This window comes from Athene noctua, chromosome 20 (assembly GCF_965140245.1).
Source record: "Athene noctua chromosome 20, bAthNoc1.hap1.1, whole genome shotgun sequence".
Lineage (NCBI taxonomy): Eukaryota > Metazoa > Chordata > Aves > Strigiformes > Strigidae > Athene > Athene noctua.
The window spans coordinates 4928424-4945399 of record NC_134056.1 but is presented as its reverse complement, the minus strand read 5'-3'; the positions used below and the strand labels follow the sequence as shown (position 1 = coordinate 4945399).

General features: G+C 45.5%; 2 protein-coding genes across 5 annotated transcripts in view; one reads left to right on the top strand and one right to left on the bottom strand.

Annotated features, from left to right (window-relative positions):
* The window catches only part of TSC1 (TSC complex subunit 1), a 28601-nt gene extending 26249 nt beyond the window's left edge, over positions 1-2352 (bottom strand). For 3 of the 4 annotated variants that reach the window (XM_074923452.1, XM_074923456.1, XM_074923455.1), the window contains exon 1: positions 2092-2196. The gene's annotated coding sequence lies outside the window, so the exon portion shown is untranslated. Of the gene's footprint in view, positions 1-2091; positions 2197-2284 lie in introns of those variants that run through there. The other variant, XM_074923454.1, reaches the window with a different exon arrangement.
* Positions 2353-6897: 4545 nt separating this feature from the next.
* Positions 6898-16546, top strand: GFI1B (growth factor independent 1B transcriptional repressor). The gene is made up of 7 exons (XM_074923916.1): positions 6898-7019; positions 12216-12344; positions 13837-13983; positions 14547-14809; positions 15082-15219; positions 15682-15847; positions 16299-16546. The coding sequence occupies exons 2-7, from the start codon at positions 12230-12232 to the stop codon at positions 16475-16477; spliced, it is 1008 nt and encodes a 335-aa protein (XP_074780017.1). The 5' UTR covers positions 6898-7019; positions 12216-12229; the 3' UTR covers positions 16478-16546.
* The last annotated feature ends 430 nt before the right edge of the window (positions 16547-16976 follow it).

Below are 16976 nucleotides of genomic sequence, written 5' to 3'. Positions count from 1 at the left end.
TACCGAATGATGTGTAACTTTTTCATTAAAGCCAGAAAAGAATAGCAGGGAAAGTGATAGCAGTTTACCACTGCAAGAAGTTTACTCTGTATCTTAATGTGTTACCCAAAGAAATGCTTATGCTAACAAAGGAAGTATTATTACTTGTCCTCATTATGTTTATTAAACTACATGAAAATATAAAAGCTACATACCAGACCAAGATCCTAAGCTGTAACATTCTTTCAAAAAATATACACCTGTCTGTAACATGCCGTAAAATCTGGTACCCCTCTCCTGCCTCCATCGTTAAAAAGTTCTTTGATTATTTAATTTGCTTATTACAGAAGGTGTCTTTTCCAAATATATACATGTGTGTGTTTGTGCTATAGACTACTCAGTTCTTACAGAGACTGACTTTGGTAATCACACCACCAGCTTGTATAAGGTGTCTGGCAGTCAGGGATCAGTACAAGTCAACATCCCAGCAGTCCAGCTCTAAAAAGGGCCTGCATTCAGTTTAAACTACAAACAGTTACTAAAGTCAAATGGTTGTTCAAACACCAAAACATCTGCAATTGGACAGTATTTCTCACGTGTGAACCCTTTAATAATGCTACTTTTTATTAGTCACCATAAAAGTAAATTCTCAAGTAACAGAGATTTAAGGAGCCAGGATTAAACACAGCCAAAGATAAAATCATTTTAATTAAAGCTTATCTCATGATACATTAGATATTCTGACGATATTTTCATCTGAGTAAGTCTGTGCAACTCCCCACAGACAATTTAGTCCTGGGCTGACTAGGCTGTTAACTAAAAAACTCAAAGAAAATGCACTAACAAAAACAAAGCAAAAGAGTGTTTTCCTGAGAAAAGGATTTTAAGCTCATGATTTTAAGTTTAAACATGGCATAGCTGATAAGCAGAGTACCTGATTGCTGCTAAGCAAAGTCAACTGCAGACAGAAGTATGTATTCCCAATGCTTGCACTAATTATTAAAACTTCCTGAGTTTTCAAAGATTCAGCTGTTCATGCATGTAAACTGAAGAGGAATTTTTTCACATAATGGGAACACTTTAGTGGCTCTTTGATAATGACGGATTTCTAACAACTTGACACAGAAGTTAACATCAGGGAACTACAGGATCAGACAGGACAAAGAATGAAAACTTTCTGTATTAACATCCACTGGAAGGTTCTCTGGAAACAGCAGTTCTGGAAACAGTTCTGCACACAAAACCTGATCCTGGTTTCTATGTCATTTCTATGGGTTTTGAATCATATACTCCTTTAAGGCATGTTCTTTCTTTCACTCGTTGCCTTGTAAAAGACTCATTAAAAAAAAAAAAAACAACCTCAAAAAACAAACAAGGAGAGAAGCACTGACTAAACTGATAAAACAATGATAGAGGCTGCATCCATAGCAAACAAAGGGTGAAAATTTCAGAACTGCACTCTTCTAAGTTCTTTGTGATAACAGGAAGCAAAATGTTTTCTTGTAGAAGTAAACAACATCCTGACTTCATATTACCTACCCACGAACAAGGAAATGAGAAAAGCCTTCCTCACCAAGGGGACAGACTTTTAACAACTGCTTTCACACCTAACCCCGGACGAGGGAACCTCCTCAGCAAGTAACTGAGGCAGAAGAAGTCTGAAAATAGCTACTCAAGCGTTTGAAACGGAGGTGCTGAACCTTTTTCGATAAAACCCGCTGAGTTAAAGAGGCGCGTTGGCTGGTGGTGGGGACCCTGCGGGAGGGAGGGAGGGAGGAAAGGAGGAAGGTAGGAAAGGAGGGAGGGGGGCAGCGCCCCCAGCCCCCCCTGCCCGGGCAGCCCCGCCGCGGGGGGGGCGGGTAGCGACCAAGAGCAACTTTGGCTGAGGGGAGGGAAAAGGGACGAAGGGGGGAACATCGCCCCCCGCCGCCAGGCTTTACCCTCGCCTTCCCCATCCCCCCGGCCCCTTCCCTTTCTCCTGCCGCCTCCTCCCCGAGCCCTTTCTCCCTACCTCCCCCCTCTCTCTGTTCTCTGCCTCCTTCTCTCCGTCCCCCCCATCTGCCTCCGCTCTCGCCCCGCTGGGGGAGGAAGGAGGAGGCCCAGCGCACTCACCTCTCCTTCTCCTCCCCTCAGCTGTTTACCACTCAGGGCTCCTCTAGCCCACAGGGCGCCGCCATCTTGGCCCTGCCTCCCCCTCCCCCTCCCATTCACAGGCCGCTTCTCCCCTCGGATCACTCCGCCGCACAAACTAGTCCCTCCTCCCCGCCTCGCTCCCCTCCCGCCCGACGCCGCGCCGCTCCCTCACCGCCCCGCTCGTCTCTTCCCCCCACGGAAGGGCCTTTCTCCCCGTGGGGGAGTAGGGCCGGGGCGGCGGCCGCCCGGCCTCCCACGGCGGAGGGATCTCGGCGCGGCAGCGATGCGGCCCCAGAGGTCGCGTGATTCTGGGGGCGGCGCCGCGAGGAGCCCCGGGCGGCGGGAGCGTCACGCGGGGCGGGGCGGGGCGGGGCCGGGCGGCGGCCGGTAAACAAGGCCCGGCCGGGGGGGGGGCGGGGGGCCGTGGCGGCGCTGGGGCTCTGGGCGCCCGCCGAGAAGGGGGTTACGGTGTCCCTGCTTCCCCACCGGAGCCGGCCGCGGCGTCCCGGGGCGTGGATCGGGGCCCCGGCTGCCCGCGGGCCTCCCTTGGCCGCTTGCCCGCCCGCCCGCCCGCCCGCCCTCAGGGCAGGCTGGCTGAGGCAGCCGTGCGGCGGCTCCGCCGGTCGCCCCGTCAGCTCGGTTCCAGGCACCTGCCTGAAAGCGTTGTTGTTGATTTTTTTTTTTTTGTAAGTCTGTAAATACGCTGAAAGGGAATAAAAAGGCCTCAAAAGTGTTTGTGTGTGTGTGTGTGGGGGTAACGTTACCGGGGACCGTACTGCAAAAGTCCTAGAAGGAAACTGCAGCACAGGCACACGAAGTTGGATTGCTCTCTGCTTCATGAACATGCAAAACTTTTCATTCCTCTTGTTTTGGACCACATAACACTATATGCAAACCACTGGATGAGGATTTTTTTTTTTTCTTTTGCTGAAATACAACATGAAAACATTTCATCCTTCCTTCTAGATAATGTTTATTTCTTGTGAAAAATCTGGAGTCTGGAAAAGAAGAATGGAAGTTACCTCAAGGCAGGTTCTCTGGCCTTCGGTTTTGTGTGCCACACTAACAGGTTCTCAACATTCCAATCCCCGGACTGGCCAGGTCTTGGTGTTTCTCGCTGTCCAAGGAGGAGCGGTTCGGTGGGGAGGCACCGAGGGTGCTTGGCAAGCTGCTGATCTAACTCTTCAACCCATATGAATTGTCCTCAGATGCCGGTAGGAATCACAGACTTTAAATTTGCAAGGTAGAAACTAGGTAAGAAAATAAAAGCAGGTTAGAACCCCATCTGAGCAGCATCAGTTGACTTAACTTCAGCGGCGTTAGCGGTGTTTCACGGCTCTCATCCCTGCAGGGCTGAGATAGCTCCTTCGCACTGCACCTGCAATAGGTCATCCTGCTTCTGGATGAGATAGAGTTGCTTCGAGCCAACATGTTTTTAATCTAGTCCTGCCTTGTGCATGGCAATTAATATTTATTACAGTCTGGACTGAGTGATGGTATTTTTTTCCTGCTGTGCAGAAGACATGTTTATTTAATCTGCCACAGAAAAGAGTGGAAATTAGGATGAGCCTCAGAAAAAAGCTGGAAGCAATTAGTTGTGTTATTTTACTCTGACTTAATTGCTGTAACATTCAAATTGACAAAGAAAACATGGATGCTACAGGAGGGGGTTGCTGCTAGATTTGAAAGGGAAAATGACTGCATTAGAATGGACATGATGTGTTATAATTAACCTGTTTATTATTACTGAGTTACACATTTAATAATCCATTTGCTTAGGATGCAGTGGAGCATATGACATGTAGTAAGAACTCACGGCAATACACACAATTAAACTGTCCTCGGATTCAAGCTCAACTCACTGTACATCCAGCTGTGGCCCCTGTGGATCGGGGCCAACACAAGCCTATGTGAGCCCAGATAAACCCTCTGCGGCTCTCCGTTCCCTGCTGGCCCTGAAACAAGAAGAGAGAACAGGGAAAATTATATCAACAGGAAGAACATAAAATAAGAATGACCACACGGGGTCAGCTCAAAGGTCCTTCTAGCCCCAAACGCATCCCCAGCACTCTGTTTTTTAAATTCAGCTTCTATAAAGCGCCTTTTGATGGTGATTTCATTGGAGAGGAGGGGTGATAAGTTTAACAGAAGCCATAAACAGAAATCTAGGGAAGAGTAAGAACACAAGGAGCCAAGGCGATAGCTGACTGCGCTCCCATCCTGCAACTATCTGCTCTGTAGGAACTCCTGAAATAAAATAAAGGGAGAGGGGGTGGGCAAGAGCTGAACCAGACACAGCCATATCCCCATCTCTCTTCAGGCATTCTGGTGTAGTGATAATAGCAGTAGTCATAAAAAAAGAATATCTGTGCCCATTACCTCAGGGATCAGTTTGTATGCAATTATATCTGGGCTTTGCGAGATGATGGCTACGTGGGGAAACGGAACAGCTGACACAGATGTTTTATTTGCAGTATAGGTTACTGACGCTGGGAGACATAGCCATCCTCCTTCTCCAGAGGGCTGTGCCCAGTGCTCTTTGGAGCACCTCTCAAATCAGCTGGCTGGTGAGGTTTTACTGAACATGCTATTAGATTTTTTTGCGTAACTAGTTTTCTGTATTTTTTTTTTTTTGTGCAGCTGACTTGCTTTTACCGTCTCTAGTGTAAGAGCCACATTCTGCAGCCATTTGCACTTTATGTCAATGGAAAGTCTGCTTAGGGGTGCTGGCAGAAGCCAGCTCCAATGTTTCATAAAATAACATCTCAGTCCTTTCAGCAGCTTGTCATTTTCCTGTTTTGTTTAATTCCTGTAACTGTCTTCACATGAAACCCTGAAGCTGCAGTGTACATTTTGGTTTTCTGTTACAATGCTTGTTTTTGTAGCGGGAAATGTAATCCTTCAAATGCCTGTGTTTAAGAGGATGCAAATCAGCTTGCTAGCACAATGCCTTGGGAACGTTTCTTTCATGCAAAACCCAGCTAGATAAATAAGGAGAGGAGGAGGGAGAGGGAAAAAGGGATTGTTTGCTTCTATAAACAACAGGAATTAATTATGCTCAGTAAATGACAGATGGGTTAAGATGAAAATCTGAATCTTTCTCAATGTGGGTGAAACCTACACTCTTATCTCCGAGTTGCATCAAGACGCATTGCACAGCCCGTCCGGTGCCATGGGGCAACGCGGTGCCCGCACGGGGCGCGATGACAAGAGCTGGGACTTGTGGCTGTCCCAGCAGAGAGCGCGAGGGCCAGCAGGCCTGGCACCACTGCGGGATGCAAAATGCCTCTGCTGTGAGTCTGAAGTGTCTCTGGACCACGTCTGCTCCATCAGGGAAACGCCAGCCTACTGCTGACCCTGTTGCGGGGCAGAAAAAAGGTTATTGCTTCCCGGTGCTTTCACCACCCTGAGCTGCAGTATGGAAAGGGACCCAGCTGAGTCCTGGTTTAATGCAACCGAATATAGAAAAGAGTGAAATGCATTTGAAAGCCCACAGGGAGCAGAAAAATGCCATGATATAAAGGCATTTCTCTGATGGTGATGTCCTAGTACTTGGCACTCAGCAGCTGCGTGTATGCTTATATACATCTTAAATTATAAAACTCTCAGAAGGCATCTTTGCTGTCCCAGTTCCAGCCATGCACAGAGCGTGCTGTAAGTGCAAGAGGGGATAACCGAGGGCACATACAGCTCATGCCGCTGTGTACTTGCAGAGTCAGGAAGATTGTGATAACCAGAGAATGGGTGAAATCAAGGAATTACTTCCCCCCACCCCAGCCCAAGCATTTGGGGAGATCAGCTCTCCTTGTTTGTCCCTAAATAGAGTCATGCACAAGGATTCTCAAAAGAAAATCACTGCTCTCCAGCTCCTGTTCCCACCTCTAGTAGAGAACAACCGGGCGATCTAAGAAAAGTCACTTTGCCTCTGCTTCATTCTCCCTCCTTCCGCCCTGCTGTTACAGGGGGGGTTTGGCAGTCAATTATTTCACATTTGCAAACCCATTTTCAAACCTTTTTTGAAAGCAAGTGATAGAAGTGCAAATTCTTATTATTGCTCTTGAAGAGCTTTTTGCAAAGATGCTTGTTAATGAGCTTGCTTAATGAGCTTTCTTAAATCTATATTTATATCCTATATACAGCTGTATATAGATAGAGCAATGCCTAAAATATGTATGGATTGCACACACATATGCCTAGGAAAATGAAGGCTGATTAACACACATCTCTTTCAGTTATTACTGTCAAGTATTTATTCCTTTTTCCTTGGAAATTGGAGAGATAAAAGATTCATTCTGGAATAAAATAATTTTGTGCATATGTGCTAGATGGTTTTGTTTATGAGGCTGAAGTATGTGAGTGTGTGTATGTGAGACAGATGGTGTGTCTGTTTGTGAAAGATACGATGCGTGGATGAATGTGTGTAAAAATACAGGTTCCTTAAGAGCTATTCTTTTTTTTTTTTTTTAAGAAAAGACAAAATAACAAATGTCTGCTTGTACATTATTTCACTGTGTCATGCTCTTTGTCAATATGACAGAGGAGTATTCCTGCAGAAGGCGAAGCTGCCCCAGAAAGTGAAGGGTGCTGCCCCTAGGGTTTTGAGCTGGGCATCGTGAATTCTCTTCAAGTTTTCAAAGTCCTGGAAAGTTTTGATAAGCAAATACTTTCTGGGCTCTGCTTCTCTATTGGCTGTTTCTTCACCGCCAGATTTTGACACAAATAATCTGATTGAAAAATCAGGGAGGGGAACAGGGGCAGAAAAACTGAGAGAGAAAAAAGGAGAAGTATCTATTTCAGCAGACTGCGACTAAGTGAAAAAGTGGAAGAGGAGTCCAGAGAGAAGACGACGTCTCGCTTGTCTGGGGAGGTTTCAAGGCGAATCCAGTAAAGCAAAGTCCCCCAAACAGGTGATTGATTTATTCTTTTAAACACTTTTAACTTCATTGTTTTTCTCATTTCTCTGATATGTTTTTCTAAGCTTTTTCTTCTTCTTTGCTTGTGTTTGCAAATGTCTAACATATTCCATTGCCTAAGTCACTTGTCCTGAAGAGTCCTTTTTGATAATGGTTCACTTAATTCAAATGAATCAAACCATTTTAAAATTCTATACCATATACTTAGTACACTCTCACATGTGAAAATGGTAATATTAGAACAAAATATTGAAGATGTGACAGTGGTCTCGGATACCTGTGTCCCAGCAAGCTCCATGTAGCAGGAATAGTTTCTAGATGTAGACTTTGGAATAGTTTCTAGATGTAGACTTTTGTACTTAAGCACTGAGGAGAGGGCATACTATATCTTTCCTTTTAATTGCTCTTTTACAGGACCAAATCTTTAAATTCAAAAAACAGCACACCTCTGCTGACATCCATTAATCTGTCTGCGTTTTGCTAGATGAGAATTCCGTCTCTTCTGATTAGGATTTTTGCTTCAAATTGATCTTTTATTTTATTATTTTCCCATCCTCTGTAAGTATAGGCTGATTAGTGTAACAATTTTTAGCATATGGAATTAGCTATTTATAGACGCTCCTCATACACCACCAGATTGATTCAATACATTAAGCAGGAAAGCAAATGATCTGCAAGTCCACACAGTAAGCACATCTATACATCAAGGGGATACAGAATTTGGTAGATTGCACTATATAAGTCTGTTTATCTGTGGAAGCCTAAGGTAAAGTTTGCTAAAGCCAGTGGCATTCCCAACAACACTAGGGGCTAAATGAGGTTTCTAAAGAATAAGTGCTTCAATTATATTCTAAACAATTTTTTTTCTAGCTACTACAGATGTACAAGCATTTCCGTTCCACTTCTTGGGCAAAATTTCCACCATAATTTGCTACCCCCACCATAATGTACATTTGCCCAGTTTTACCACAGGAATTAAAAATGTTCTGCTCATTTTTACACTAAAAAAGCCACATTCAAAGTACTCGCCCATTTGATTTTGCAAGGGTAGACTAGAGAATACATGATTAATTTTGTTGTAAAGAGCTTAAATTCTTTGTGAATATGACTTTATATTTAAAGAGTCAGGAGTCCATAAAACCTCTTATTTGGGATCTTAAAAATTTCAGACACAGGTCATGTTCTGTTTTGTGCTTTTTTCTTCAAAAATGTAGTCTTCTGACAGACTATATTTTGGAAGCTTCACCTTTGCCAGAAAGAACAGAAAAAAGCAATATTAAGATTAAAATATAAATTAAGCAATGAGAAGGAAATAAGCCTCTTTTAGCCTAAAACTTTGTGCGCCCATCAACTTCTATGTATCTGTATTGATTGCAAGTTAAAATTAAGTATTTCTGATGAATGTTGTGGGAAGAAGGGTTTAATCTTTACAATTAACCTCGTAAATTTGAAAACAGGATTACTTGAATTTAGAGGAAGATGAAAGTCAGCTTTAGAATGGAACTTACACTGCAAATCGGGTTCCCGGTTCAGCGTGGCACAATCCTGCAAACACCTGTTCCCAAATACGGTGTTTTGTGTTAGGAATCCTCTCACTGAGGGAACCAGAAAGTAATCTAATTTGGTGAGAATATTAATTTCTGCTAAATTATATCAAAGGGTCCAATCCTGTATTTTTGGGTACTGCAAGCTGCTGTGCGGTGAAGTGGGAGTTAAGGCTTCACGGGGAACACAGGATCAAGTGAAATTAGGATCCTGAAGTCAGAAACCACCCCCTAAAAAAAACCCCTTTTAATTTGGTTCTTGCACAATCTCCAGTGTTTCAGTATTACATTACAGTTTTACATGTGATACTCTGCAAAATCACCAGGGAGCATCACTGAGGATGAAGGAACTTTGAGTTTGAACATAGGAGGGGAACACACGAATGCTGGGTCCGCTTTCAGATCTGACTGGGGAATTTACAGCTGGTGAAAGAAACTCTTCTAAGGTGCTTCATATAGTGAAGCAGGTTTTTTTTACCTTGGGTCCTTTTGGCTGTCTTTTCCTCAGGGCAGATTACTACAACATTATTGTACAGCTACATGACTGGTAAATAAGAATGTCAATTCTAGCTGGCTACTGATTTTATACCCTGTATTGAATCAAAAAATGCCACAACACTTCCACTTTGTGTAGGCACTCCTGCCCAAGCAATGAACTCACTTGTGCACTTGCCTGTCAAGGTAGAAACCGCTGCCACAGAGGCTGGCGAGAACAGACTCCATAAAAATGAAGTTTAATTTTTAACGAAAGGTTGAAGCTAAATTCTGTCGGAAGCTTCAATGAATTTAAGATGTAGCAGGGTCTGTTGTCCATAGCACTACATTCCTTGTGAAGTATCGTTAGCCATTAGTAGCAGCTGATCACTCACTACTGATAATCTTGAGTTTCAAGGAGAGATAGTATTTTTTCTCTCACAATCTGTGCTTCTAGCTTTCCTCTAACCCGGTTGTGTGAATCACAAAGACAGTCCAATGCAGTTGTTAATTAACTATGCTTTGGGCTCCCAGTTCCTGTTTTCTCTGTAAAATGGGGTGGGGGAAGGTAACTTCCTTTTGTAACGTTCAGTAATATATTAAAGATTGTTGTGCTCAGTAGAGGCCCTTATCAGCAGTCAAGATACTGGACCAAATTTGACTTTTACATATGCTGGGGCAAACGCATCCAGAAAATCCCATTGATTCCTGTGCATCTCCTCTCAAACACCATCAAAAAGAGGCGTAGTTAGTGCCCTCATGTACTTAGTGTATGGGGACTACCATAAAGCACTGCAAGATTGCTTATGCCACCCATCTCCAGTCCTCTGGTCTACCTGGCTAATCAGCCCGGCTCATAGGGCTAACAGCCCATAGGGTCTTCTTGCCGGTGGGCAGGAGTGCAGGCTTTCTCCCTACATTCAGAGTTACTCACTGCCAGAGCTGCTGCCTCCACTGTGTAGGAAGCCCAGGGAAATTAACTGGTTAATTCAGGCAGAGAAAGCCAATGTCTAAAGCTTGCTGGTATGAATACCCTCCATTGTGGACACTGTCCTGCCCCACCACATGGGAAAATCCCTTCAACATTAGTGGAAATTCCACATACAGAGTTTGTGGCACATCTATATTGCAGAGTGTGGCTCCACGCACAGATACTCCATCTGGGATGGACCCTCTGAGCTAAGCACTTCTGCTAGGATCCGTGGTGCCCAGGCTCAGCAGAGCACACTGCTAAAAGGGTTATACCCATTGCAGAACACGCCTGTGTTTGTACCAAGCTGGAAGTATTTCTGTGCCCGCAGCCTTTCGCCAGGCAGAGATACACTTTGTGATACTTAGAAGGAACCTATGGAAGAGTAAATACAGCAACATACTTCAGTGTCCCTTCCCTCAAGGGCATACTTACGGTTCATTCTCAGTACTGTTTTGTCCTCTTTCTAAAATTAAATTAACAAATCTACTCCTGGCCTCTGTTTTCTCTTATTCATCTCAAGTTACATGCAAATTTCTTGGAAAAAGATGAAGAAAAACAGGTGAGTCATTTCAGAAGAAAAAATAGCTGGAGACACCAAGAGTTATCCCTGAAGTCATAAAAGAAACTGGGAATGCTGGACCAGATTTAAAAAGACAGCTATAACTGCATTTCCAAAGGCAGCTGGGCTGGTGAGCACCTGACTCACCCACAGCAGTGGGCTTGGCAATCCACCTGTCCACAGCAGACCTCGCTGTGTGAATTCCCCCGTACACGTACCTGCAGCTGTAGGCACCACTGTAAATGTGCCCTCAGACCTTTAAACAAAACATCGCTGGGCTATGTAATTATATTTAGCGTGCAGGCACTTCTGAACCCTAGGGAGCAGACCTTTTCCATCCCTGGCTGTCTGGGATTCCAGGAGCCCGCACTGCTCTGTCCTGACTCACACAAATGTTTCAGGTCATTCTTACTTAACCAGAGCAAATTTATTTATTAAAAAACCAAAACAAAACAAAGTTGGCTACTCTTCAACTGCTCTCAGGAAAAAAACAAAACTTAATAATGTACTTTCCCATCAACAGAGAGCCAGGACTTACTGCTGACTTTTCATATGAAATACATCAAGATTTGCTTTTAGTGCCACTGTCCTGAACAATTATGAGGGAAAATGCAAATACATATGCAAATAAGGCGCCAGCTGATATTGCCCTACACAGCTTTGAGCCTGTTGTCATACTGCCTACACAAGAACAGTTACTAGCCATGGGGAACAGGCACAGGGCGGGCTGGGTTCTGGGTAGTAAAGATAACAGATGCATTGCAAGAGAATTTTGTATGATTAAATTTCAGCATTTTATGTTTGTTCCTAACCCGTCATTTCAACGGTCTGTGATATTTAAGTCAGATCCAAAAGGTAACCTCTCTCACCCAGCATTCTGGCTCTGCCACTGCTTGACTGTTGTTTGTCAGCCAGAATACAAAATACTCAAGCTATGGCCAACAAGAAGGAAACCCACCACGCAGCACGGCTGTGGTGATTTTCCGCTGCGCCTCTCCTATTATTGATGTTGTTTCTATAATTATTATTTGTGTAGCAGTTTCACAGAGGAGCCCATCTCGTAGCTTGGGACTGCGCTCTTCTAAGTGTGATACAAACACCAAGACAGACCCATTCTCAAAGGGTTGATGTCTGACCCGTGGCTCCCACCGTGTCTTCTGTGGGAGGGTGAGGTCAGAGGTGCACCCTGTCCTGTACCCAGAGCTACAAGAGAGAGATCCTGCTCCCAATGTATCTTTGCCACAGACACATTTCTGGTCTGTAACACAGCACTCAATTTAATACAATATAAAGAGAGTCCCAACCCAGGGGTAGATTAGGAAATGTTATTTGTAAGGAGTATGCTGTAATCTGCAATCCCAGCTTTGATCTGCTGTCCACGTTCAGTGGCAGAGACTGTCTGGCAATGTTTTTTCACTTAGCCCGCTACACAGCAATGTGTTTTCCCCAAAGTTAAGATCCATCAAGCACCTAAACCCAAGCAACCACTTCCCCCTCTTCAGCTGGACCTTTGAGATGAACCCTCTGTCTCCCCATCCTCATCACTCCTGTATATAGACCTGATGTGCTGGGGAAACAAATGAGAAATTATCCCCCAAACCACAGAGATTTACCTGCTCTTTTTCTGTGTTTCTGCCCAGGCAGTGAATGGAAAATGCCACGTTCCTTTTTGGTGAAGAGCAAAAAGGCTCATAGCTATCATCATCAGCGCTTCGTGGAAGATGACCTGCCTATACTCACGTGGGATCCAATAACCTCTCCCTTCACTGGTGAGTCAATCCGTCCACTGAGCTTGTAAGAATACACCAAGGCAAATCAATAATTGAGTAGGCAAGCTAAGGGAGTAGGATGAATGAGCTAAAGAGCAACTAAGGGCTTCCCACGGGGATGTCAGTCTAAGGACAAACTGATCCCCCTGCTGTGTGCCCTCTTTCTCTAGGCCAAATCCACATCCACTGAAACCAAATTTAGATCCTCCTTTTATTTTTTTGCCTGCTGGGTTGCTGGGGAGATTTGAGATACAAGCTTGCTGTGTGGTGTTGGGAAAGGTGGCCAACTTCAGGCAACTAACAGTTGGGGAAAGAGCTTGTGCTTGGTTGTCAGTCTTCTACAAACTCACAACTCTGCCACCTCGATCTCCAGCTTGCTATGTTCACTGCCCACATCCTCTCTGGACCTACATCTTCTCTACCTCAGTGTGCTACCACCTCCTCCTGATGATTTCCAAGGAGGATCACTGACTGTGAGAGGAGTCCTGCACACTCACAGGTGAAGGGCCAGATGCTATCTACTATATTAACACCAACCAACACTGCTTCCACCTATGCCTGCTGTCCTCCCTCTGCTCCTGTTCTGGCTCTCCCACAGCCATCCATGCAGTGGCAGGGCCACAGCAAAGGCAATTATCTTCTTCCTTCACGCACCATTCAAATTTTCCTTATTCAAATTGAGTATCAACTTATCCTTTGTTCTAGCCCTGGCTAGCAAATTAGAGTCCAGCCCTATGATAAGTTTGATAAAAAAGAAAGGAGGTGACAATTTCAACTCCTGCCATCATCCTTTGGCCATTTGTTGCGCCTCTCTGGTGCACAAGAGGTTTTGGATAACAGACGAATACATCCTTCACCAGCCCAGTCCCATCTCCAGCAGAAAGGAGGCACATGCATTGGATCTCTGTCCATTTTAGACTTACTATAAAGTCTATTTCTAACAAGTGCTGCTTGGTCTCTTTAAGGGCTGAAACAAGCACGAAAAAATGGGAGTGTGGGCAGGAGGAGATGAGGCTCTGTGGTCACCTTTTCAACTGTGTAAGCAGTTACCTCCCCTCTCTGCTTCCCTACTTGGCTGTCCATAAATTCAGGTTAACAATACCAAACTCTCCTAGGAGAGGGGTGGGGAGCTTAATAAGTTAGTGATTGATAGTTACACAAATGAAAATCGTTTTAAATAGGGAAATTATTCTTACAGACATGTGGCCTTCTAGGGTTAATTTTCTCTAACTATACAGGGTATCAAGGGTCCTATAGTTTCTTCCTGCCCTGCTCTACCTTGCCTATCTCATCCTCCTTGGAATTTCCCCTTGTCAGCAGTGGACAGACCTTGATTGCTGTGCTGATTGCACCACTCTGCACTTATTCAGGGAATTGAGTATGGGCTCATGTATCCAAGCATGAGTTCATACATAAGTACAAAACCCACCTTAATACACTCTTCGCTCAACAGCTAGAATAAACTAACTGTGACACTACTGTGTGATTATAGCCGTAGGAGACAAGACACTGGAGGACATCAAGAAACAGGACCTGGAATATGTGGTTCCAAAGGAAGAAAAGGACCCATCTGAACTGAAGGAAGAAAGCGTCCCTGTCCAGTACCCGAGCAGGATGCTGCCAGGCCCATCAGCTCAAGGTCTGCTACCCAAGACCACAATTGCAAAAGAGGTCAGGGCTGGGCAGGCTTATGGAGCCCCCACAACTGGGTCCAGATTTTCAGTAAATGGCAGCTCTTATTTTGACATCAATGGTCAAACTTTTCCTTGGCAGAGCTCATCAAAAGCATTCTGTATTTCCCTTTGTGATTCTGGTCTAGATCAGCATCTCCCTGCAGGATGATGCTTTGATACCTAACGAGTGAGCCTGCAGATCTCAAGGACTAATGCAGCTCTGGGCTACATGGGTCAAGGCAGGTGTCCACATGATACTTGTTAAAACACTACATGGAGTAAGGCTAGTAGGGGGGTTCATATTCCCTTAGCATCCCCTCTCCCATGACTGAAATCAGATTGAAATCAAAGTCATGATAGGAACTTTGTGTGGGAATCAGGATTTGAATCAAAGAAGGAGGAGTTATCAACTGCAACTCTCAAGGTCAGGCAAGACATTAAATGGGGGGGATGGTACCTGGGGAGCTTTTTTTACTGGTGCCCAGCTACAGGCAATAACATGACACTCACTTCTCCTTTGCAGATTCAGAGATGGCCATCCCAGATCTGCAGATCAAAGACTGCACTAACACAACAAGCACCCCTGCCTTCTACAAAACTGGCTTTTCTTGGGATGCTTTCCATTTTCCATACAGCTACCGACAGATGTCTTCCACCATGCAGTCAGCCCTCCTGGAGCACCCAGTTAGTCTGTACGGAAGCCACCTCCTGCCAAGCACGGAGCCCCCTCTGGATTACAGTATGCATTACTCCTCGGACCTGGAGACCTACCACTGTGTAAAGTGCAACAAGGTGTGTCACAGAGGAGAACCTTAAAGATGGGGAGGGGCTGGAGTGATTTTCATTGCATACATCAGTGTTTCACTGGGTTACACCCAAGTGCAATGCGTGCAGCTCAAAATGGTACCTACTTGTTCTCCTGACTAGGGAACAAGGGTGCTAGGAAGGATGCAGTTCACATGGCCCATGAGAGGGAAGATTCAAATACAGAGAAGGAATTGAAAACAAGAGATGGAGATACAGCTGCCTCATGTCAAAAAAATCACTGGCATTTTGTTTTGCAGGTATTCTCCACTCCCCATGGACTAGAGGTTCATGTCCGAAGGTCTCACAGTGGGACCCGTCCATTTGCTTGTGAAGTATGTGGTAAAACCTTTGGACACGCCGTAAGCCTGGAGCAGCACACCAATATTCACTCCCAGGTGGGTAACATGATTCCAGAGAACCAGCTCTCTGGACCTGATGAGTGTTGGACCTTAGCTGTTTACTCCATTATAAAGGAAGTGACTTTTCCTAGGTTACAAACGTGATGTCTTTCCTGTAGCACCCAATGACAGTGGTAGGAGCTCTGAAGACCATAGATCTTGGTCTCACAAATCTCAGACTGCCCTTGAGAATTCCTTGGATGGGAGGGGAGGATCATTGCTACTGGTTCTTCTGTGCCACGCCTCCTCCTAAAGGGTGCAGGAGTTCGGATCACAAGATGTAATTCATTTCCATAAGTAACCCTCCCCACCTTCTCTTTGTACTGTACCTAGCATATCAGTCCGTGAGCCGAGGAGATTTGCCTATCAAATCTACTATTCTCGAGACTCTTAACACTCTTCAAGCTCTGTCACATGTCTTGCAGCCACAGACATCTCATGATTTTCTTTCCCTAACAGGAAAGAAGCTTTGAGTGCAAGATGTGTGGGAAGACATTCAAACGTTCTTCCACCCTCTCCACTCATCTCCTGATCCATTCAGACACGCGGCCCTATCCCTGCCAATATTGTGGCAAGCGCTTCCACCAGAAGTCGGATATGAAGAAACACACTTACATCCACACTGGTGAGAAACAAAATATTCCTAATAAGAGAATGCAAATTAGAGTCTGTCGGGTTGAAACACATACATAGTCCCTAGACACAGAGGTATTGGACTGGGGATGAGTGTCCAGAGGCACTGGAAAGTCATTCTTCCTTGTGAGGTAAGACAGTCAAATGTCTAAGCATCACCGAGATGCACGTCCTCCTCTGTGGGACAAGGAGATGGTTATTGAGCAGCCTCTGGTGCGTGTCATGGCTGTACCCAGCCCTGGATGCAGGCAGGGCCTGGCTCACACAGCTGGAGAGGACTCCTCTGGTGCTGGGGCAGAGTGCAGAGGCTTTAGCAGGACAGCTGGGCTGGCAGCCCCCTGCTGCCCGAGCATAGCCAGTCGGGTCTGAGTCTGCTAAAGGGCAGTTCTATCTCCCTTCTCTCAGCTGTTAAAGTGTTGCTTATAATTTTCTCTGCCCCGCAGGGGAGAAGCCCCACAAATGCCAGGTGTGCGGCAAAGCCTTCAGCCAGAGCTCCAACCTCATCACTCACAGCCGCAAGCACACCGGCTTCAAGCCCTTCAGCTGTGAGCTCTGTGCCAAGGGCTTCCAGCGCAAGGTGGACCTGCGGAGGCACCGGGAGACCCAACACAGTCTCAAGTGAGGGCTGGCACCAGGTCTTTGCTGGAGCTCCCACTGCCAGTGCATGCTCCAGGGAAGAAGACTCTCCCCAGCATTTCCATCCAGCATGGGGCTGCCCATCTCATAAAACTCATATATGTTCCTGTGTTCCCCTGGGGACTGGCAAAGTTGATATTGGCTTTGGTGTTCTGGCAGCCCAGGGCCTTGCACATCCTAGTAGGTGACAAAGAAACACGTGGGAGCTCTCACTTTTCAATTATAACGGGTACCAGCCCAGATCTGACATCACCTGCTCAAGTGAAAATCCAGAGGAATTCCTCCAAAGCCACAATTACTCCAGGTTTACACAGTGTGCAGAATCCGGTTCATCAGACTGACCAGCAGTGAGAGGGGAACCCCTGGGCTAGTGGCAGCAACAATCTGTGCCAAGCTAGTGCTGTACCCATGTTCTGCTTTGATGGTTAGGAAGATAAGGCTAGGGCATGCAAATAGATTGCATTCAGCGAGCTGTGTTGAACCTG